The sequence below is a fragment of the Onychostruthus taczanowskii genome, unplaced genomic scaffold (genome assembly GCF_017590055.1).
Source record: "Onychostruthus taczanowskii isolate IOZ18803 unplaced genomic scaffold, ASM1759005v1 scaffold48, whole genome shotgun sequence".
Classification (NCBI taxonomy): domain Eukaryota; kingdom Metazoa; phylum Chordata; class Aves; order Passeriformes; family Passeridae; genus Onychostruthus; species Onychostruthus taczanowskii.
The window spans coordinates 1,107,930-1,132,593 of record NW_024502347.1 but is presented as its reverse complement, the minus strand read 5'-3'; the positions used below and the strand labels follow the sequence as shown (position 1 = coordinate 1,132,593).

General features: G+C 36.9%; 1 protein-coding gene across 1 annotated transcript in view; it reads right to left on the bottom strand.

The window, feature by feature from the left end:
- Positions 1-24,165, bottom strand: part of WASF1 (WASP family member 1) — a 28,385-nt gene extending 4,220 nt beyond the window's left edge. Inside the window, exons 1-6 of the mRNA XM_041414870.1 lie at positions 24,011-24,165; positions 13,354-13,488; positions 4,101-4,254; positions 3,273-3,390; positions 2,302-2,474; positions 120-299 (exon numbers count right to left, since the gene is read on the bottom strand). Coding sequence (XP_041270804.1) covers positions 120-299; positions 2,302-2,474; positions 3,273-3,390; positions 4,101-4,254; positions 13,354-13,488; positions 24,011-24,143 — 893 coding nt within the window. The 5' untranslated portion in view covers positions 24,144-24,165. The remainder of the gene's footprint in view (positions 1-119; positions 300-2,301; positions 2,475-3,272; positions 3,391-4,100; positions 4,255-13,353; positions 13,489-24,010) is intronic.
- Between the last annotated feature and the right edge of the window lie 499 nt (positions 24,166-24,664).

Here is a 24,664-nt window from a genome sequence, read left to right as displayed (position 1 = left end):
TGCCACAGCCCCTGGGATTTCTGGGCAGCACAGCAATAACGCTGACAGCTACCAGCAGGGTGGTAGATAACTAACCCAGCCCCGAGAGATGGATCCGCACGTGGCTTTCTGGCTCGTACCTCACGCAGGGAGGCACGGGCTTCACTTCGGCTGCCCCGTGCATGGGAGGCGGCGGCGGCGGCTCGTGGGGCCTGACCAGCACGCGCTCCTCGGCCCGGTTCAGCAGCTCAGACATCTGGCTGTAGGGCAAGGCGGACAGCGAATACGACCCGTCGATGTGGTCCACGTATGCTTGAGATCTGTAGAAAAACAGGGAGAAATGATCCAGCTTCAACTTTAGCAGGAGTCACTGCCCTCAGCCACTGTTCTATACTTCAGTCTGACTTCTGAATGCAAGTATCTTCTCTCCACTAGTGTTGCATATTATGCAGTGAGGCTTTTCAATAATTTATCCTACTTTCCCTGTTATTACTTCTAGCAGCTCAAGGATTTGATTTTGACAGCTGTATCAGATAGTTTCTACAGTATGTGTGTGACCTTAGTGTTTATTAGACACATTATTTTGAGTTAAATAAACACAGCAATACAATGAGAACTGCTCTTCTTTTATAGCATTCATGAAACATCCATCGATGTTAGAATGGTAGAATTTACAACTGAATAATTTAGCTGAACTTCTGTCAGAGGATCTTTATTCCAATATATAAAGAGAACTTGCTGCTTTAATAGACACAGGACTCAATCAATATCTATTATTGAGTAGTAGCACTAAATAAAAATGATTCAACTTGTTAATGACAACTTTAGACACACCTCAAGGACCTGATGAGTTAGTAAATTTTAATTAACTATTCAATTACAGAATTTTATTTGTAAAAAATTCTATTAAATTCAGAGCAAAAGTGTTTGTAGAACACTTTCCAACAAGTACAGCAACACTCTACATCTCCATATACTGCCACCACTGTAGTATCTAAGCCTATTAAATTCTTCAGGGGTGAAATTCTTCCTCATTTACTTCAAAGCATGGTGCTGCTCTGTATCTGAACAACATGTTCTGCACATGCAGTGCTCCCAAGCACTTCAGCATTATTAATAATTGCAATAAGGTACTGAGATAATCAAGGTTTAGGCCAGGGTCCTGGATACAAAACAAGCATGTCTAAAGTGGAACCCAACATACAACATAACAAAAGGACAGCAGGAAAGCAGATGTTTCTGCCAATGACTTGACACAGCAGCTTACAGAGATTCTATAAAGCTGTTCCTAGAAAAATGCTAATCACCATAACTTAACTTGTACCCCACTGAGTGAAATGCACTGAGAGCATTTTCCACTCTGAATTGAGCTAAGTTTTCTACAAGCAGGTTTTTCTACTTTTCAGGCAACAAACACTCTCTCCTAGAGTTGTCATAATTACTCACCGCCACTACTGAGCTTGTTTGAAGGCCTTACAAAGCTAAACAAAATACTCTCTTATGGAGTGCTTTTGACCACAGAAAGATAGGGGAAAAAATTTAACCAGTTTTTGAGAGGACAATGAATACTTTTTAATTAATTAATTAAATAAATAAATAAAAAACCAACAAAACAAAACACCCAAAACCCCAAAGCCAAAAATTTATCCCCAAATTACCTAACATTACTTGTCAGCACTCTTTGCTATTAGATGTTTCTTGGCTGGTAAAACGGGCTTGATTTTGCACCAAGACCAGAAGCACAAGCACAGCAGGTGTTTACCATGTGAAATGCTACTTTTAGCCACCAGCAAATACGTGCTGTGAAATGAGAATTCAACAGGTTGGATTTTGTAATAGGCTATAACCAGAAATGTCAATCAAATAATGGATTTGTTCAAGAGTAAAGAGAAGCTCAACATTCTCATTGAGCTCCAAGTGGATGTTTGTTCACATCACACACACGATATAGTCTTGGCAGTGTCTGCCTAAGAAAAATCAAGAGGCTGGAACAATGGGGATTTTGTGGGTCAGGACTGGAATGCAGTGACACACCTGGGTGCAAGCTTGCAGCACCGACACTACACCTTCATCAAGCTGCAGAGGACAGCACATCCTCAAGGATACAATGAGGATACATGCCACCCTTAAAAATAACAGCAGAGTAACTACTCCTTTAAGGACACACTAAGAATTTCAGAACTGAGTTATGAAGAAGCTAAATCAGTGATTTCCAGTGCGTTTCAAGGGGAGCAGTAGCACCTCGTCATTGACCATTTCTCATGCATGTTCACTACGCAGTATGAATACACTTCATAAAGGATAGAAAAAACAGAAAGGAACCTTGATTCAAAATGTGAAGCTGGGCCATTAGCAACTTCAATGTGCTTATGTAAGAGGTTAGCATCATCTTCTGCGAGCTCTGGACCTTGGGCTAGCTTCTGCCACTCTCTCCGTCTGTCATGAGGTGCCCTTGGCACTTTCTCTGGTTCGTGAGGGCGATCTAGATTTTTCTGCTGTAGGAGAGTTGTGCAAACAAAACTGACAACTGAGACAGTGTTTTTTTAATTACTTGCGTATAAACATCAGCCACAAAATTATAAGAAACAATCCCATTTCAAAAGCAAGAAAAATTTTCTTTCAGGCTAAACATAATATGTGCACCAGAGAGACTTGTAAGAGCTGGAAACATCAGACTAGTGGCTAAGAACCTGAATAATATAGGCAAAAATACCTGTTTAAGTTGCTTTTTATTCTAAGTCTGAAATATACAAATCTGACACTCATATTTACTCTCTCTACTACATATGAGACATTACAGCATAATGGTCAAATAAAAAAGTAGCATTACCGTTTGCAAAAGTGCTTGTTTAATTTTAAGAAAATATAAGCAAAATGTTTTATTCCTACTAATTTCTTTCTATTTTAAACATATCTATTAGAATCTCATTCAAGCTTTTCCAGCTGTAAGATTGTCAAAATTTTGTCTTACAAATATATGTTCAAGTGAAATTCTTTACGCCTGCTGTATTCCTCCTTCTTTTCTGAGTCATTGCTACAATATTTAAAAGCTTTGGCAAAAGTTGGTTATGTTAAGACAGCATGAAAGCTTTAGGTCCTTCTATATTATTTTCCTACTACTGCTATTATTGTTATTATTTAATTGTTAAAGTTGGTGGAACTGAATGAATACAAGTAGCTTTAGTTGAATAGATGTCTCTATCAAGTCTGGATTGCTATTAAAGTAGCATATCTGCAAGCAGACCCTTTCTAGGAAAAAACAAAGAGAAGCCGTATAAAGTTAACTTACGTACCTTCTGCTTCCTCTTTTCTTTTCTTTTGTCCTCTGTGTCCTGCAACATTTTTTCCTTCCACAGATCAAAGAAATATGAAGGATTGGTATAGAACTTCAAACCCTCTTTTCCATCATCCCTGAAATACAGTGACACAAACAGGGCATACTATATATTTGACAAGACATGAATCCAAACATTAAGACAAAGCAAGATCATATTAAGGAATATATAGTATCTCAGATCCTGAAATGTTTTACTGAGGAGCACAAAAGAGATGATCATTGACCTCCTGCACCAACACTTTTTACTATTTTTCCTGGCATTCAAGGTCCTAATTTTAGAAAGATAACTTTAACACAAGACAAAAAAAAAAAAAAAAAGAAAAATAAGAAGAGACGATCATAGAAGTCCCACTCCAATAACTCAAATCTTGCTGTTAAAATATTGAGCAAATTTGTGTAGCTGCTTCTGTTCAGCTACTGATTCAAACTAAATCTCTGGGAGAGCAAACAATATTCATTTCCATTGAACATCCTTCTTTCTACACACTCACCTGTTTAATTTCTTCACTTCACATCCAAGTACATTATATGGTTTAATAAATACAGAATTTTAAAACTACTTTTTCCTACCATGTCACACTGAGAAGATTTGAGTAAAATGGAGTAAAGTTTCAATGCTTATAATGTCTTCTGCTGCTTTCATTCCTCCAGCAGCTTCCCAGTTTTCTAGTCAAGTATAAAATATACTCAAGTGCTACTCCATGTGAGCAAGGTGCCTGGATATGTCCTCTCTATTACATAAAATAAGCTAGAAATAGTTTTTGATTAATTTTGTTATACTAACCTGTAAGGGGTGAGAATGTTAAGTGGAGGAGGCTGTTCACAAATGTCGTAAGTTTCTTGCAAAGGAATTGGCAGAGTTTTGCGGTCAAACAGCTGCTGGTCTTGAATCGTGGAACTCCGGAAAGCTTTTCTCATTGTAATGTCCTGCAGTGACACTGAAAGGGGATATTGCCATTTAAGAAAAATCTCACCAGAAAAATTTTGTTTGCATTAATCTGGAATTGCCTAATATTGGTTAAAATATAAAGCAGTACTGCTTGCATGTTGGGTCTTTTACAGCAAATACAGATTCATCTAGCACTATCACCATGGCAAGATATTGTCAGACTCTGTGACAAACCTGGCTGTAATGTTCTAGCACATTATCCTCTATTTAGCTTCACAGGAAATTTTTCTCACCTAAATAGATATCAGAACTCTGTCTCTCCTAAGTAGTTCAACAAATTGCATACTGTAGCTGTAAAATATCATTTGGTAGTTCAGAAGTACCTAATAACGTTTACCAACTCCATTTCACAATCCTTTTGCTACTAAAAACTGCTTTCTATCTTGAGGTTTAGATTTTATCTTTATGGCATCAGCAAGCCAAACTTTGCATTTCTTGCATGTAGGCAGCAGGTCCACTGAGGGCCCACTGAGATGCCAAACCAGCAAATCACTTAAGCTTATGCTACTGAGATCAATGGGCTTTAATGGGAGGTGATTCTATGTTCCAACACATGAAAATAGTCAAATGCTTTTTAATCTGTTTAATCAACATGAGCCTTCTCTGTCTAATTCAGAGCCACCCCCCCCCCCCCCCCCCCCCCCCCCCCCCCCGACTTTTAGCACAGTCGTTAGGAATAATCAATTAGCTTTATGTAAGATCCACAGGAAAACAATACTACATGAACACAACACATTAAACAGGGATTTCAACTATTTTTACCCACTCCTGGTAAAGCCTACATATCTTTCTCGATTTCAAAAGAGTTTTTTCTATTTCATTAAAATCTAGATAAAGATTAATGGAAAAGTCACCATAACTGATAAGCTTTGCACTTTTAATTCTGGAAACAGTATAGCTATTTAGTCTCATATTTCTCTCCCTCTCTGCTCTTCAGTTACCACACCTGTGAAGCCCAGGTGTGCCTCAAAGCTACCTTTGCAACCTGCATGAGACTTCCATTAGATAAAGCAGCAGATCTTTTCATTAGCTTGGGGTCTTTTTTTAAAATCACAAACAACACTGAAAACAGTTTTCTGACATAGTAGCAAAGAGTACTTTCAGCACATACATTTTATCTATAAATAATTATATTTATTTTATAGAAGCAGGTTGGTAGTAATGTCCCTTTATGCAAGATGAGAGGACAACTTTACCCCTGCCCCGCTATCACTAGGGCCTTTGGCAATGGTTTAAAGAAAAACCTGTTTAAGCTGAAAACTGCTTTTTCACTCGAGCTCCTGTAACACATACAAGTGTACACATACATATGTACATACACCAAGCTGGATTTCTGCTGTGTGATCATAAAAGGGCAGAAAGCAGGGTTTTTTCCAGAAGGCTTGCAGTTCCTGGAATGTTCTGTCTTCTTACCTAAGCAAATTGGCAACATCCTTTGTGAGGCTAAAGATGGGATTTATTTGATTTTCAGCTTGGCTTTTGAAGTTTATTACACTTGGCAAGGTTGTGTATTCCTGGAGAAGTTTCCTCCTTTTTACCCTTAGGTTCTAATTCATCACAGTGTCTTTTATTCTTTTTAATAGCTTTAATTAGCTGCTCAGAAACCTTTTTAAGTGTGTGAAAGAAGTATTATAATATCTGAATGTCAGCTAGGAGTCTCAGTTTCTGTAGGTATTTTTGCAGTCATAACTAACCCTATATATTTTATACCTGTCATGAAGTACAGGTTGTTATCAGCTGGCAAAAGTTCAGTTAGAATAACTGAGGTTTACCTCATCTAAAAATTTAAGTCTTAGATCTTTTTATACTTCAGCTGCTTTTCCTTTGAGTTGTTGGTTACACAAATAACACCAAAGGTACTTGCTCAGAGTTGCTTGGCAATCCTGCAAGATTTCTAACTGTATGTCATATATTGGAGACATTTCCAACAAAAGTAAAACTTAGTATACTTCTCTTTGAACCTGTGTACATTCTGAAGACAAAAACTTAATCAATTTATTCTAATAAATAAATACAGTACTTTGGTTTAATATTAAAACGCTCACAGAGTAAGTGATACCATATTATTAACACTGTTCTACAAACTCCTTATTAACACTCCATCTCTTCAATGAGCAAGTGCAGCCAGTCTGATTTATAATGTCCCTTTCCTTGCTTAAAACTCTACATTTTGTACACACACAGAGGGGGATAACACACCAGAGGATAATCAGTCAGTCAATCCCCAACAATAAGCATAATAATTTTCTCTTTAAACCTAAGATACACAGCAGAAGGCTTCATGGAAAAGACATACTGTAGAATTTCAAGACCTGTAACAGGCATTCCCTGAAAAGCACACCATTATTCCAACTAGCAGACCACATTAGGACAGCATTACTCAGGAAGCAGAAGGACGTGGCACGCAGCACATGGAGAATCCTGCCATGGATCTAACTTGCCTACACAGAGGGATCAGGTAAATCCCACGTCGCACACCCAGCGTAATCCTGGGCCGTGCACGGTCTGGCTTACAAAGCCACTTGTTTGGCCTGCCAGCTGGCAGAGAGACAAAAGCCCTGCGTGGTTTACAGCCTCAGCGGGGTGAAAAGCTGGCTGGTGCCACGGCCACCCGGCTCAGTGATTGACACACTGCAAGGGGGCCGGGCAGGCAAACTGCATGCATGGATTCAGGTGGGAGCAGAGATGTGCAGCTGAAGGAGGAGCTGGAAAAGCTGCAGGCATTTGACTTGAGGCTGGTAAATTTGTGCTTCCAGTTGCTTAATTCTTAACTAGCACCAGAACTTTTTGTACAGCCCAAGATCCTAAATTTGATAAGGATATATTTTTCTGAAAGTCCACCTACTACACCGCTTGTATTCACTGCAATTAACAAAAAAAGGGGTCTTAAATGATTTCCTTAAATGTTGAGATATTCACAATTTAATTTGAAGATTCATTCAACAGTCTAAACAAATGCCTGTTTGTCTTTATTGTGTCTGTTGTTTGGATTGTATGAAAAGACATATTATATCAGCCAATCTAACCCTCTGTGCACAACAATATTTTCCACATAAGCAAAAATTGTCTGTCAGAAAGCTAAACTGTCAGCCTTTTGTACACTAGGTTTTGAAAAAGAGATACCAGTCCATTTTTACTTATAATCAACAACACACTGGGGGGGTGGAGGGGAAGGGTATTTAAATTGCACTCTGATGAGATACAATAACTGTGTTTCTTTTGGGGTAAAGTAAAAATTAAATAAAAGCACATCTGTAACGTGCGTACTAAGTAATGTTTTATCTCTTGGCAAGCATCTCATTAAACTTAAATCCCCATCTTGTAGTATAAGTCAGGTATAGAGCTCACTAGAGCGCTGACAGAAAGTAGCTACCTTTAACTTTTCAAATACATTAAATACTACATTTTACTTCACCAAAAGAAAAAACAGTTACTAGATTTATTTTTATTATTTTACAGTCCCTCAACTACACAATTTATGATTAGATTCTAGGTAAAAAAAAAAAACAAAACATTCTCCTAAAGAGAGTTAATAAAGAAATCAGATATATTCCTCTTAGAAACTTGTTCTCTTAATGCATTTTGCAGAATTTCATCCTGGCAGCTTTCAAGACCATAAACTCCTGAATATCACAGCTGTGACTCCCTGCAGAACTAAATTACTAGGGGTAATTTCATCCAAATTAAGGGACTTGGTTGCCCTGTACAATTCCCTTTCTCTGTCCAAAATCTTACCCAGCAATTTGAAAAGCGCAAAGAGGAACTAACGACACTCTCAAACAAATACCTTATTTGTAAATTTCCCATTAAAGAGAAATAATTGGTACGGAGTGGTGCTGTTGAAAATTCTCTTAAGGTAAAGATTTGTGTGATTCAGTTCCTAAAGATACTGCAATCTCAAAGTCTGATTTCGACCTTATTTATTTTATACTTTTAATGATTATCCATTTAAACAATGACCAGAATGCACACATATTAGGTTTCTCTGCCATCAGAATAGTCTGACTGTGGGTTTGATAGTTGCTAAAGAGAGATTATTTCTGTAGATCAGACATCACTCTTGGGCTTGTCCCCTGCACAAGAAATAGAAATTTTCTGAAACACTGTTAAAAAAATTCCAAAATAGCTCAAGAACTCTTTGGATAGAGAAAGTATGTCGCTTAACTACTACAGGTAAACAAAAAGAAGATGTAAATGTTAGAGCAATCATTTTAGGAGGACTCAGAAGCTGCTTCAAATGCAGCACGTAGAACAAGCAAGCCCAATTAAGATGTGAATTATCCATGGGCATCAAGCACTGAATCTGCTGGTAAGTCTCAACAAAACCACCAAATTGTTTAGCAAGTGGTTATTTTGTCCACATCCCTCTTTTTATACACAAAACATGCACTATCATGGTCCTACTATGGATCTATCAGTCCTTGGACACAGTAATTTAAAACTGATTTACTTCCTAAATAACCCACAGATTTCATCAAGGGCCCAAGAAAATTGGAGAAGGAACATGGAGAGCAGTTGAAGCCCAGAATCTTGAGAGGGAGACACAGTCAAATCCAACTTCCTTTCAGTAGCAATGTGCAAGGAAAAGAGACCTGCTATATAATCCTAGAGTCTTTATCTGCCTTGGAGGGTAAGATTTCTAATGAATGAATTCACAATAGTGTTACTCTCCACTTAATAGAGTACATGCAGAGATCATGACCCAATTTTCATGTGCTCCCTGTTCTTAATTTTGATTACATTTATACTCAGCAAAATCTTTTTCAGAGGCTAAAGACAGTGAGCTGCCCCTTAAACTGGGGCTTACTACCCTTTCCTCCTAAGTCTCACAATGGGCTGAGTATCCAGACTTTAAAGTTGACCAAGTCTCCCACTTCCAGCAGTATACAGACCACAATTACCTGTCAAGCTTTTTAGGTTTCTCCCCACCAAATGCTACCTTTCTTTCCCCATAGCAAAACAACAAATCTGTTTTTGGCGTTGGTCCAGCCAAACTTCCGAACTACTATTGTTTTAATGACAGGGCAATATTTATAGAATGTTTAGAAAAACAACTAACACATGTATTCAAAGGCAGAAGCCTAGTGGAACACAATTCACAACACTATTCGATTCCTTTCCTGAAATGTGCCAGGCTGCTCACCCACAGCACTTCTGCCATTAGGTTTATTTAAGTTTCTTGTCACAGTTGTAACAAATATGCTGTGGAAATCAAGAATTTGATACACTGTCTTTGAGATTAAAATCCTCTCTGGTTTGAGGTTTAAATAGAATTAGGCAGCTCACAATGAAAGAAGCACTAAATTAATACTAAAATAGTCTGATAAATTCTGAATTTATGAATTTTCCTTCTGCCCTGATATTATTTATTTCTGAGGGATACAAAACTATTTTCCAATACCTCATGACACAATACATCAGGGCTCTATCATGTATCATCACCTCAAAAAAGAACCACATAATTGTTAATATTAATATTCTTTTCAAAATTGTCAGATTTCTACAACTGTGTTATTTTTCACTTTTAGCAGTACTTCACACTTAAAAGGCACAATTAAATTAATGAAAATTTGATCAATTAAGAGAAATATTATTTTACTGATGCAATTTGCATATATATGGACAGAGTTAGAAATGTTAACTATAAAGTAAATACTGAAATGAAAAATGGTTGCAAAGAAACTATACTCAGGATTTATTTTCTCACCTATGAGGACACCTCATACTGCAGGGCTAGTGAAGTTGTTGACCTTAGTTCAGCTTTGTAGCACAAATGTGTTTTCTCAGTCCAAAAAGGACCCCAAATATTACTCTTGGATACATATGGGTTTGTTTCCCATACAATTGAAATAAAGCTGAGTTTACTGATGGAAAGTAGAGGATTTATTTTGTCTGCATACAAGTTTGATATGTTCTGAGGGGAAACCCCAAATGTGTATGAAAATAATAAAGTATTTTAAAAAATCTATTAAAATATGAAATTAATAATACTGAGAAATCAAGAATTTGAAAACAGTGTAATAATTCAAAGCAAACCAAGTTGATAGCAATTCTTCTATGACAGAAAAATTGTGCATGAGGAGTTAGACTCCTAAAGATACAATCTTAACCTTGGTTTTATTCTTTCACAGAGATGCTGTAATAATTCAAAATGAGAAAACACACAGACTGTTCAAACAAATTCAGAGCTTTTTATCACTCTGACTCTGCCAGAAACATCTTGCCAAATATCTGCATCTCGTTTAGTGAATCTGACTTGGGCTGTTTTTGTTCATGCCACTTAGCTTTAAATGAATCTTAATTTCTTTCTCTTGTGTAATAGCATGGGCCCAAAGGAACCCATTAAATCTTCTATTACTGCCTCCTGGCAAAGAGCAGATGAGACTCATTTCACAAGTATATCCCATTTTACTCATGCTGTTAGCTGAGTAGAAGTACTGAAAGTTGCTTAATTCTTGCACAGAGAGTTAAAAAAAGGTAAATTCAAATATTCCCCCCCTTCCCTCCCCCTTCATGCATTAACATCCCTCAGCTATTCTAGTCCACACTAGGACTATACCTAAATTACTTGTGATGGATTTCTAAAGTCAAGCCCAAAACAGTATACTGAAGGAAAAAAAAAGTTTTCTGATCTCTAACTTTTAAGGAAATAGAATATCAAATGTCTCCTCATCTCCTTTGTCTTCATCTGGTGACTCATTCCAGGCAGATGTTTGTGAATAAGGAGCACTGGCTGCAGCTCAGGGACTGGATATTCTTAGGTTAATAAAAACAGTAATTTAATAGCTCCTGACACTGAGGACTGCAAGTGCTCCTCTGAAGTACAAGCAGTCACTGTTACTCTATGGTGTGAGACACAAATCCAGGGGATCAGGTACAAATCACCCTGAGCCATGATGGACTTCACTGTTAGACCTATTCCCCATTTCCTTAACTGCAGTCTGTACCTTTCTTTGGCTATATGGTTTAGCAAACACTACAGCATGCACAGTTCTGTGAAAATGTGTTGGGATGGTGCACTGGGGACTACACACTATTTAAAACTACTTCTAGCAATTTTCTAACATCAAATAGTTACAGATTTTTGGTCCTGAAATGTAGAGCCAAACTTCTAAAAGGCCTTTTACATAGCATAACACAATTTTCTTGCTATTGTGTAATATTCCTGGATGCTTCAACTCAATGGCCTAATATGGTCTCTCCATTCTATGGAAATGTGAATGATTAACATATTAGATATGCTATAACAACATACACTGCCCTCTGATTTAAACCAAAACTAGGCTCTCAAGAGTAAATGCTGAAATGCCATTAACAATCCAGAGTGTTACAGTTTTTACAGGATTACAACTGCTGACAATTTATTATCATACATGGAAAGGGTTTTTTATCATTATCCAATCATAGCAAAAATGCCCTGGTTTGGGCAGGAGATTTCATTTTTTCCTAGTATCTGGTATAGTGTTGTGTTTGGGATTTAGGATGAGAATAATGCTGATAACACACTGATGCTTTAGTTGTTGCTGAGCAGTGGTCAAGGACTCTTTAACTTCTAACTCCAACCTACCAGGGTGCAGGTTGGGGGGGCACAAGGAGCTGGGGGGAGACCCAGCCACAACAGCTGACCCAAACTGGCCAAAGAGACCTTCCATACCACATGGTGTCATTCTGAGCACATAAACCCAGGGGAAAGGTGTCTGGGGGCTGGGCTGCTGCTCAGGAACTGGCTGGGCATCATCAGTCAGCGGGTGGTGAGCAACTGCATTGTGTGTCACTTGTTCTGTATATTCTAATATTATTATTGATTTTTTCCCTTCCTTTTCTGTCCTATTAAAATATCACTATTTCAACCCACAAATTTCACTTATTTTTCCCCCTGATTATCTCCTCCCACTGTGGAGCAGGGGTGAGCAAGTGGATGTGTGGTGTTAATCTGCCAGGTTAAACCACAACAATTTGAAAAAGAGGTGTACACGGGTGATTTATGCTCAGTTATCAAGAGACTTGGAAAATCCCATTAATGTAAGAATTCCCCTAGGCAAGTCATGCTTTTGTGGAAAATCTGTTACTAGCTGTGAGCAGCTGTCATTCAAAACCTGTTCTAAAATTAATGTCATGTGAAATACAGAACCCAAAACGTCTCTTTGCTTTATTTTGCTACTATTGCAATTCTGACATCTATAACCAAAGACAACCTGAAGACTACTCTCACTTCATTATTTCTGTATACACAATTGTAATCACACAATGTAATAATACACTATTATTATATGTAGACATTCAGAGCTGAAACATCATTCTATAGCTTATAATTGGATCCCACAAGCAATCTCAAGTTATTTTTCATGAAGGGATATTCCTCTACTTTCTAGGTCTTAACCACATAGTCTAGAACACCCTACATTTTTTGGGGTTACAAGATTTTTCACAGTTGACCTGTGACCAGCAGATATCGAAGAAGGCAAAAAAGCTTCACAGCATTTATGCATTAGGTGGCCAAACAAAGCCTAGGCATCCTTTAACATTCCATACAAATTCTATCTTATATGCAAGAGCTGATGATTTCTGAGAGTGCTTGTTTTCTCAGTGCTAACCAATATTTACAATACTTAAAGTTATTTAGAAAGAGTCCAAGAAGTTATGCAGCAGTAATAAATGAAGCCATACAACTATAATGTCATTCAGAAAGTAAGATGGTACAAGTTAAATGCAAAAACCCTACCTGGACAAATGCTTACATTCTATGAGAATTAATAGAAAGGTTTAAAAAAATCTCCAAGCATTCACATAATATTACATAATATTATTAATATTCCAAATATGTAACACTACTGAAGAGACAGATACTCCTGTAGCCATTTTTTTGTAAATTCCTTAGTGTCATTCAGTAACCATGAAAACGCTGAGCTCAGAAAGCTGCTTAAGGCTATAAAAAAAAACCTGTAGCAGAAATGGAACTGGACCTTTCTTATGAAGCTTTGCTGTGTGTTCTTATAAATATGATTTAAACTATTAAACTATTCTTTCCATTTCACCTTTCAGTACTGAGTGACAAAATAAGAAATCCTCCCTGCAGGAGGTAACTTACATTCCTCTTCCTTTGGATCGAGTTGTGTAACACTGACAGACAAGCGATCTACACGCTCTTGTAAGGAGTTGACTCTAAATGAGAAACTGTGTGCTTCATTGAAAAGTTCACCAAATATATCTTCAGCATATTTACCTGAAACATGGGAAAAAAATTATTCAAGCATACCACAAGACAGGCAAATGATTTCTTACTGTTTTAATTAAGTAATTCTAAGATGCACAAGTGTCATTGTAACAACTTGTACTTACTGAGCCCATTAAGAGTCCTTTAGAAAAGCAAACAGAAGTTAAATACTTACTATGCAACTTATTTATCAGAAATTAAATTATTTAATACATTACAGGACAGATATTCAGCTGCCATAAAATGATTTAACTATGCTGATATGCATGGAACTAGACTGCAGTTTCTTGGATATTTCTAAAAGGACAACTTCCAGCATCTGATGTTGCTCCTGTCTGAGCGATAACGATTTTTTAAATTTACCTCAACGCTGCTCTCAAAATGAAGCACTGCTTCCACTCCTGCTGTACAGAGAACTTTACAAAAAATGGAAGATGAGATATTCATATCTAGGTAAATTAGAACCAGCCTATTCAAAAATACACACTAAAATAATCCTACCTTGAAGGATCAAAATTCTAGTAACTGACCCATTGACACTGAAGTAAAAAAAACCCCAAACAACAAAAAAAATCTCCTTTGTTCACATCAATGGACATCATATTTTTAGCAAAAAAGAGCAAGAGATTCAAATACTATGAGAAAAAGATCAGTAATGAGTTTCTTTTCTACAGAGTACTCCCCATACTGCTTCTAATGCTCTCAAGACTCCATCTGAGAAGTCTGCCAATGTCACTGGAAAAATCCCACCAGACTAGACAGCAGAATGTGCAGCCACACTTCTGAAATACAATGTGATAGCTTTCAAAACTTTCTACTGTGCATATGTAATTCATGTATTGTTTGTGCACTTATGTTGGTTTTGGGAGTATAAATCTCACAAATTTCTAACTACCTGCTTTGCATTCAAGTTCTGACAGGTATAAAAGAAAAGGATAGCTGTGGAAATTCTGCCTTTGGTGAGCAATACATCTGGAAGTATACATAAAAATGAGGACATTTTTATATAAACACATCAAAAGAACAAAAATTAAATCCCTACAGGTACTGTGGAAACTACTTTAAGATGCTGTGTAGTAAGCACAAGGCCAGCACATACCATTTATTAAGATTTTGGTAACAGCAATAGAAAACCAGCATCACTGTACACAATGGAATATAAAAGATGATATCAGAAGAAATGTACAGAAGAAGAAAATAGAAGAGGAACAGCTAGCAAACTAACAATAAATATTCCTTCAAAGACATGAGGAATAAGAAAGCCTGCCAGGGAGTCTGCAGAGCAGACTGGCAATGAAAATACGAAGGAATACAGAGAAGGCAAGAGCCCTGTGGACAAGCTAATGTAACACCTTCCACTGGTGTCCACCAAAGGGAACCTGGTGCCAGAACTCATTGTGGGAAGCTCAAAGAAACTGAAGGGACTACACAAGAATTACAAAATTAAAGGAACGTACTGACCAGCAAATATTAGGAATCATTGTACTTATACACATTGAAATACACAACAACAAGGTTCAAATTTTTTTTCATGGAACATCTTGGGAGCCTGAGAGCTACAGACCCGTAAGCCTGACATCCATACAAATTAGTATAGATCATTATGAAGAACTGAATTAGCAGACATCTGGATGACTCATGACAGAAGAGACAGCACAGCTTTTGTAAAGAGAAATTCTGAGTGGTTTAGAAGCACATAGAGAGCTATGATCTAGTGAGATTTCCAAGAGAGTTTAGAAAGTCCCTAATCAAACGCTTTGGGGAAAACCTAACAGATGGGGCATACAAAAGAAGTGGCACGGATAAATAATTCCTCAAAAGGTAGAAAACAGGGCATAGGAGTAAATCACCAGTCTTCACAGTCGAGAAAGGTGAGTTTTACTAAGTTGCTATGCTGGGATCCATGTTAATTAAGATATGTGTAAATTACTTGAAAAAAAAAAAACGAGATCAAAGTTTGCCAATGATACAAAGTCATGAAAAAGAAACATACTGATCATTAGCAAACACAGACAAACCTCAGCTGGCTGGAGAGGCTTCCAGGCTGAAAAATGCTGGGAGCAGGGATATCCTACATGCTGTCTTGCTCTCATTCTTGGAGCAACTGCTAATAGCCACAGTGAGAAGCAGATCAAAGGCACTCCCACTCTGAGAACCTTTGTCTCACAGCACAAGTCCACAGAAAAATATAGATGGAAAGTTAGTAAAAGTCTTCTCAGCTGGCAGCTCACCTAAGACCTTCTAAAATGTGTCTTGAAACCCTGAAAAGTTTATGTTCTTTAACCTGTACATTAAGCAAGGGAAATTACTCTAAAAATGTGATCCACTAAGAACAAGACTGTTGAAGTTTTAATACACAGATACTAAAAATTTAATGCATTTCAGATAATATGTTCAGAAATATTAATTTTAATTAGATAACTCACATAACATTCAGAGACATACAAGTTAAAATTAAAATAAAATATAAAATTTCATGTGTAGAATTGAAAATTAATCTAGGAGCTGGGTTTTAAAATCCAGTAACTTCCCTTTTATAGGTGTATTTTGAGGCTAAATTTTTATCTGTATCATTTCATCAGGCTTAAAATTCATCTACCTCATTAATGAGCTCCAACTGAAAATAATCTGTCTTGGAAATCTTTTCATTACATTGCATACAGCCACAAACATACTGCAAGGAATAATTTGCCCATGCTTATGAACACTAATCCTCAAATGGGAAATGCATTGAAAACAACCTCTCGTGTTTGAAGTGGTATGCCAACCATGATGTCTCCACCTACCTGTGTGTTGGTGGTCTCTTTATTTAGCCAGAGGTATATTTAACCAAATGCTTCCTCTATCAAAGCAAAATGTTTGCTTTTTGTGAAATGTACAACTGCCATTCTAAAGAATACTGTATGTGAATGCATAAATATGTACCTAACACACATAACCCAGCATTTGTCTTGCCATCTCTGTGTACTCTACAGGAGTCTATCTTCAGTTTTGAATGGATTACAAAGGACACAATTACAGGTGATAATACTGAACCAAGTGTCACAAACTCAAATACGTAAAAGAAAGTGTGAGAAAAAAGCACTCTAGTAAACAAAGCTGAACTCATTCCACATAATTTTTAGATAATATGTCAGAAGAATGAGAATGCAAAATTAATTCCATCATACACAATGAATATTCTAAAGTATCATTAACACTTCAGAAAATTTACAATATTATGGGCCTGCTGAAAAACTCTACTCTTGTTTCACACAGCACAATAAAGAGAATTACAGTTTCCCGTGACAATTATAATATTAACACCTTAGGATCCTGCTCACAGTTGGATACATAATACCAGATCAGAAAGATCAGTGGTCTTTTTTGCCTACTAAATTAAATGACAATATAAACTTCTGCAATTAAATTAATTCAATGTCTGTGAAAAGACTTATTTTACTGTATTTGCAAAACCTGCTTGGCATTTATTTTTATTAACAGAGCAGTTAAAAAAATTTAAATAAGAGGATACATTATTATTCAGTTTTAATTAAGGAATTTATTATTCACCTGATTATTCTTTTCATAACTTTTCCTCATGTATCTAAGGGCTCTGATCACAATTAAATCTTCAGTAAGAAAGGGATACAGGAATGCAGCTCTCTCTGGTGTCAGCCAATATCCTTTTTTGTGACAGACAAATAAAATGTCTTGGAAACAAAGTTCTGTCCTTCCTCCCTCCAATAACATGCATGTACTTTGATGGGTTTTCGAACAATTATTTTTCTGACTTTTAAAACAGGCCTATGAGCTGAAAACAGAACAGTAGCTAGTAGCTACTAACTGAAAGTAGAGTAAAAATTATACTGCTTACTGCCTTCTTAATATTTTTTTTTAATTAAAACCACCAAAATATGTATCACCCACTCCATTTCCATTCATTACCATGGCAATAAGTGTACAATGGCTTATAAAATGTCAAAAAAATACTGATCAGTTTTACAGTGCTTTGCTTTCACCAAATGTTCCTTCTAACTTGTTTTATCTCCTAATTTCCCCCCCATAATTTCTTAACCATTTGTTCAACCTCCTTGGCTTTTATCCACAAATGAGTAATTGCTAATTATCCAACACACTAAAATGAAAACATACTAAGGTAAAAGAAATGGGGTTTTTATCTTGCTCTAGGGGACAGGGCATATAACAGATGAACTGAAGTCAACCACAATGTCCACAGCAGGTTCTGGACAGTATTTCAGTCTAATTAAATACAGCTTGACAAAGAAATGTCTTCAAAGACTTTATTACTGTGTTGTTCAAATTCTTAGAACCACACCAAGGATCAGGGCATGCACTAGCAGTCCTCTCAAACCTCCAGTCCTTCAATCCACCTGAACTCTGGCATTCTCAATGCTGTATCTGTTGGCAAACCCTAAGGAAAGGCCATTTAAATTAATCATTTTGCAACACTAGATCAGTTACCGACAGATTTAGTTACAGGCTCTCAGACAACAAGTGGGACATGAGTCCTGAACCAGGACTTGTGGAAGAAGTCATTTCTTTACTATCCTTCCGCATTGTTAAAGAAAAACAAACCCTTCAACTGCACCCCAGGCTGAAGCAGCACCCTGCAGATCAGTTGTGGCATTGGCAGCCTTTGTGAAACATGGTCTGAATTTGGTGTGGCTACCTGGATAAACACACCCACCACACACTGTGCTCAGTGCCATAAACCAGCATCTTTCTGTGAAATTCAAGAGGATGACTGGCAAAACTGAGGCCAGTGCAAGATGCAGCAAGCAGGACATTCAAAATAAGACCACTGCTCAATCTTGCCAAAAGTATTGATCTTAATTAACTTAGCCTTAAGTGATCTGCCAGACTTCTGGGGCTAGTAGTATCTCTGTGTGTATTTGCATATTTTAACATTTACAAACCTAAAATCTAACCCAACACATTTATCATTGAACTAAATTATAAAAATACATAATACATTAAATATGTGGTGACATTATTAAGTACAAAGTATAATAAAGTTATGTCACTAAAATGATATTTGATATTAAAATAGTAAATATATTGATATATTGAATTATGCAAAACCCAAAATAATATTAGCCTTAAAATAAAAATTTGTCAATTAAAAAAAATTTGTATAAATTGGTAAAACATCTGAAAGAACAAGCTTAGAATTTAGTCTGTTACCCACCTATACACTATCATTCCTTGATTTGTATTATTTTGTTCCTGCTCACACACTATACAATATTTCTGTCCACTACATTTTCTAAAAAATAAAGGTACAGAACAAGAGTAGCTGTAAATCCTGTCAGGTCCCACTGCCCAATCCCTTCCTAATATATTTATACTATGCAAAATTACATTATTCACTACTGAATAGTTCCTTTCTACACAATATAGTGTATTTATTAGAAAATATTCTCTCAGGATAATTAGTTACCACATCAACCACTCACAATATGTAACCAAGGTTCCTTTATACAGCAAAACAGGAAAGATAGTCTAAGTCTATTAATACGTTTCCTTCTTCATTATTTCTGACATAGAATTTAACATATCCATAGCCTGTTGATTCAACTTCAGATCTTCACTACATAATTTACTTTTTTGAGAAAAATGAGATGTATCTGAGTTCGAAAGTCTGGGCTTATTTCTCATCAGGATCATTTCAATCTCACAGCCAAGTGATTAGGAAACAGACTAAAAGCTAGGAGACTGAACTTGGAGTTAAGAACCTTGGTAGAGCCTTGGGAACTTCACTGGTTATGGCTGAGCAAGCTCTGCAAAATGACATACTAAATACATAGCACTGATGTTAATTAGGAACCTTCATTATGAAAATGTGAGGGCAGTCCACAAGCATTATAGTAGGAGTATCAGAGTACTGAGGAGACAACTTGATTCCTTTAGCCAGGAAAATTAAACCAGATGTTTATCAGACAACCTGACCAGGTCATCAAAAGTATCAAATAAACTTTGTTAAAGGCCTTATCCAGAGCAGGTCTGACGCTTCTTGTTGACATCCAAAAAGAAGAAGTCAAAAACCTTCAGCCATGGAAGTCTGAGATACCACCCACTGAGGACATTATAAGTAACCTAGCTGAGATTACCATTAAGTATTCAGAAATCTGTGAAAGAGACTGCTGAGAGCTGAACTTATGTGAAAAGTAGCAGTGCTAATGATCATTTCACAGAGAAGTCTTGCTCTTCCTTTCATTTCTAACACAACCCGAATTCACTGCTTTATGTAGGCAAAGAATTAATGACAGGTGGGACTTTTTTCTGCTAACACAGTTGCCTTCAATGAAGCTTTACTGACCCCTCACTCATCCTCTCATTGCCATTTGGGATGGACACAAAACAGCATTGCCACTGCTGCAAAGACAACATCAAGAAATCAGATGGAGATTTTGAGAGGTTGGGGCTCTCTCAAGCTGAGTTAGCCTTCAGTTTTCAAGTGCATCAGTTTCCTTACCCCCTTGTGCACAAGAACACTTGTGTTCCCTGGCAATTGTAGCAATAAGGAATAAAAAGGAGTGACTAATGAAGAAAATTCACAATGAATGTCTTCCTGAACACACTGAGAAGGAGCAGGATGGGCAGGGCAAGATGCAACATAGGAGTTCTGGAATACTGACTGAAGCTCTAGCTGCAGATCTGCACAGACTTACTTCCAATCTCGCAGCATGCAGGAACCTTACCATGTGCTGAAGAGGTTGTTCACTCAGGGTCAACAGAGAGCCTGGTCTTTGAGCTCAAGAGGCCTGGTTCCAAAAATTAGTTGCAGTCTCAACACCTTGCAGCTAGGTATTTCTGGAGAAATATTTCCCACTTACTGAATGTTAATGCCTTAAGTCATGACAAACTGAAGGTTTTCCTGAGCTGAAAAAGTGCTTCTCACAATATAAGAGAAAAGTGTCTCTCACAAAATGAAAGGCATGGTAAGCAAAAAATAAGAAAGAAAACTTAAGCACCTCTGAGAAGAAAAAATAAGGGGGAGAAATTATTTGCTCCAAAGTCAGGCTTTCACTCCTGAAAACTAACAAATAAGGGGCAAGGAAAAGAAAGAATTAGACAAACACATTAAAAATCTATACACGACACAGAAAAGATAGAAAGAGGGAAAAGGCTACAAAAGCTTCAGTGTTAAGTGAAAATTGTTTTCACTAACATATAAGGCGCTCCAGCAGAATTATGCAGCATTCTCTTTGGTTATGCAGAGGTAAATGAAAAAATGAGGAATGACATCTTGCTATGATTGAATAAAAGGCCTAGTCTGAATGCCTGCAATACAAATATTCATTAAAGGCACATATTCAAAAAGAGAAGTGTTCTCCTCCCTCGATGGAGGTGTCAGAGACTGGGGCTGAAAACAAACCCCATCAGTTAGGTTTCTTATGTAGTACTGAGATTCTGTTTCCATGGAACAGCTGAATAAAAGGAAAAACAAGATTGGTCAATAGCTGTGAACAAAATGAGGAGGCTACATGCACACAAGAGAACTATTTATCTGCCTTCCAACAATGGCACAGCTGCACAATGCCATCAGTTGTGTTTCATGTATGCGGGAATGCTATGGCCTGACACACAGCGACGTATAGAGAGTACTAATGTATGTGCAATATTGCTGCAAACACGAGGTAAGCACTTCCTCAAAGCAGATACTGTTAGAAAGAAAGAAATACAGAGAAGAATGGCTAGGAAACTAAGACAGCTGTTGCTGTTGTCCAGAGAGTTTCTGTTCTGCCACAGTGTTAAGAAAAGCTGTCAGAAAACAGATCCTTTTATGAAGTAAGAGAAGACTGGGAATAGATGGGGGAAAAAAATACCTACTGGCAATTTTGTATGTTGTATCATGACCGACTGACATGTTTTCATGCTTCAGGGATAAAGGCAAAGACTATCACTCAAAGCAGAAATAATAAATATTTTGTCCTTTGATCTCTACTTCTTTTAAAGGTCAAAAAATTTCTCAAACTGAACAATTAGAAGCAGCACATCAAATAAGCTATGAAAGGTTTGATAATTTGGAGATCCAATGACTCACATGACAAAACTCTATGCTTACTTTTCCTCAGTAGTGACTTTTGGTATTGTTTAGAGTATTGGTGGCTCCAATTCCAGGACAGCACTCTTTCTCCATATCATGTCAGAAGAAAGGTTAAGACTGCCTGGTCTTGAGAATCATAACCATAATGACAGAAGATTGATCGTCTATTTGAGGGTAAGTAAATGAAAAGTCTTTTAGACGCAGAGATGACTGATTGTTAATCAGGTCAAAGACCATTTATTTAAATTTGCGTAACTTTACCAGCAAAAGCAGCTTTAGTTTAAAGGAAACGAAACCCTACCAGAGCTTTCCGTTTCCACTCTCAGAGTAAAGCTCATTTTATCTACAACTTAAAGGCTGATTCTCAAACATACACATTATCCATGGAAAACAAAAAGGGAAGGACTGCAGAGAAGCTGGTTGCCAGGGGACTGCTGCAAAACCATGCCTGCTGGCTGTGACTCACAGGCAACTCCTAAAATTTATCTGCATGTCAGCAGACCTTGCTGTACACCCCTAACAGTGACACACCAAGTGAAGACTGGTTATTTGCGTTTAAGCATAAGACACAACATTTCTATTCCAGAACTCCTGAATATTTTAGAATTCGTATTGCTCCTAGCATAAATAGGCAGAAAAGCTAAAAGAATTCTGGAACAAAATACATTCACAAGTACCCAAACCTTTGTAGCATGATCCCCAATTTTAAAGAAGAGTCTTTAGCACTGCTGAGAAATAAGGACTAGTTTGCAAAACATGTTCCATTTCAATTGTAGGAAAAAAGTTTGGGTTTTTGTTTTTGTTGAAAACACACAGAGCATCAGATAAAAACTTGGTATAAACACATGAATACATGTTTCAGGGAAGAACCACGCTGCTTTTACAAAGAGGAGTTACACACGGTTATGGGTACATTCCCTTGCAAGAGTTTCTCTGTGCTATATGTTAGACAAACCATGTAATAAACGTGCGAGCATTCAATGGATATTCTTAATTTCTTTTTTTCTTCCTTAATTGAGTTCTTTCTGTTCTAGTGTTGCTTCACCCTGACCTCCTCACAAGCAGCAGCACATACAACATCAGATATAAGATCTGTATGCCAAGATAACATAGCAAGGCAGCTGAATCTCAATAGGTGAATCCGAGATGATGTTGTTGAGTTAGAAGTTACTGCTGGGTTTTTTAGGGTCAAGTAATACTTCCAAATGAAAATGCCAAATATATATGTGGCATGCCACCTACAAAAGCAAATTCCTCAGATGAAGCTTATAATCAAGTAAGGATTTTTAAAATACGCAAACTAAAATAAACTAATACAACATTAATAAATGACTTGGAAGGGAAGGCTAGTACATGAGCAACTAGTTTGGGAAGGGCTTTTGGCAGAATGAAGCAAAACCACAGATGGTGATCTGGATGTATCCACAGATATACTGTATCCTGATATGATATGCTCCTGGTTCACTGAAAAGTACTCAAATAGTTATCTTCCTTTGTTGCTGCAGCTACATTAATAATGCTCATATTTATGTGCTGTAAGCATTCCTGTCTCAATTCCATAATTCAGTCTCCTCAATTAAGTCTTCCACCTAATGGCACCCTAACAGCTTTGAAAGGCTGCTACAACAGACACCATATAGGGTATCATCAAACAAAAAATTAAATCAATCTAATCAACAAATTAGGCTACATCACCTGTGACTCTAAGAAAATGATGGCGCTGAAAGACTTTTCCCATTTTAGATGTATATACATGCACATTTAAATATTTAATGTGTTAGTAGTTTTAGTAATGTTCTAGTGGTATTATATAATATATAATGTCACTTGTAGTATTGGAAATTCAAAATGTGATCATGCTGGTTCATCTAACAACTTATTAAGTTGCTGTAACTTAAAGAAAAAAACAAGCCAGATATCAGCCTTTTCAGCAAAGCTCCTTCAGAGTTTCCCAGCTCAAGAAATATTCACTCCTCTCAAGTGCACCAAGGGTACAATTGTTGACAGAGGAAAAAGAAGGAAGAAAAATCTATAATTATTTTAAATACCATATAATAATTTCACTTCTGGGTATATTTCAAAATGTAACTCCTCTTTTTTCATGAATGACCAAAACATGACCAAGGGTTTAAGTGGAGAGAATTAAGCAACGAGTGATATATTTCTCACTAAGTCATATTCCCTACTCAAGAATTGCTCTAAGGTTAGCAATTACTGACTTCATTAATTACCAGCTATCTTTTCTTGTCATATTCCTCTGGTAACAGAAATATATGGATGAAGCATTTTAAGATGTGCTGCTAGAAAAGGTCCTAATTTTCCTTCACAGACATCCATGCTAGACACCACCCACAAAAGCACTACATTCCACACCCAGTGACAATTTTCTACTGAGAAACTGAAAAGTTGTTCGTACTTCAAACACTGTGACTGTAAAATATATTAGTTCTGAATACAGTATTAAGACAATGTACTTACTTAGGCTACTCAGTTGTCTGATTATATTTGCCAAGGAAATATTGGTGACACATTCCAACTCATTCTTGATACCTCGGGGCAGAGCTGTGTGGCACAAGTGCCTGGGGTCTATGTTCCTTTTTACCAGCGGCATTCTGAAATGTATCAGAGGACCAGCAAACCTGCAAAGAAAACAGACACAGTACTGTTATAACTCTAATTGTAAATATTTTAAATTCAGGTTAAGTCTGAAGTTAAATTAACTAATCCTAACAGACAAAAATAGCTCCAAAGTACTGATAGAATTCCTTGTTCTGTAAGTACCTAAATATTTTCTTCTTTTCCCAAAGAAAGATTATTTCATTCTCTCTCTTTAAATCTTTACCTGATTCAGATTCCACTGAAGTGACAAATAATTTTTTTATGGTTTTTGTTTTTTCATAAACCCCCACCCCCCTAAAAAATACAGGAAAATCTCCGCAGTCCAAAACCATTAGAGAAAGATTGTGTTCTTGATGGACTACTTCCTTATTCAGTGCAAGCAAAGTCCAACAAAAAGTCCTTTTGTTATGAGGTCAAAGTTGAACTAGCTGTCATCTACTATAGTCGAAAGGTAGGTATGATTCATTCATTGTGTCATGCTACCAGCAGGAGTCACCCTTCTAATCTGAACAT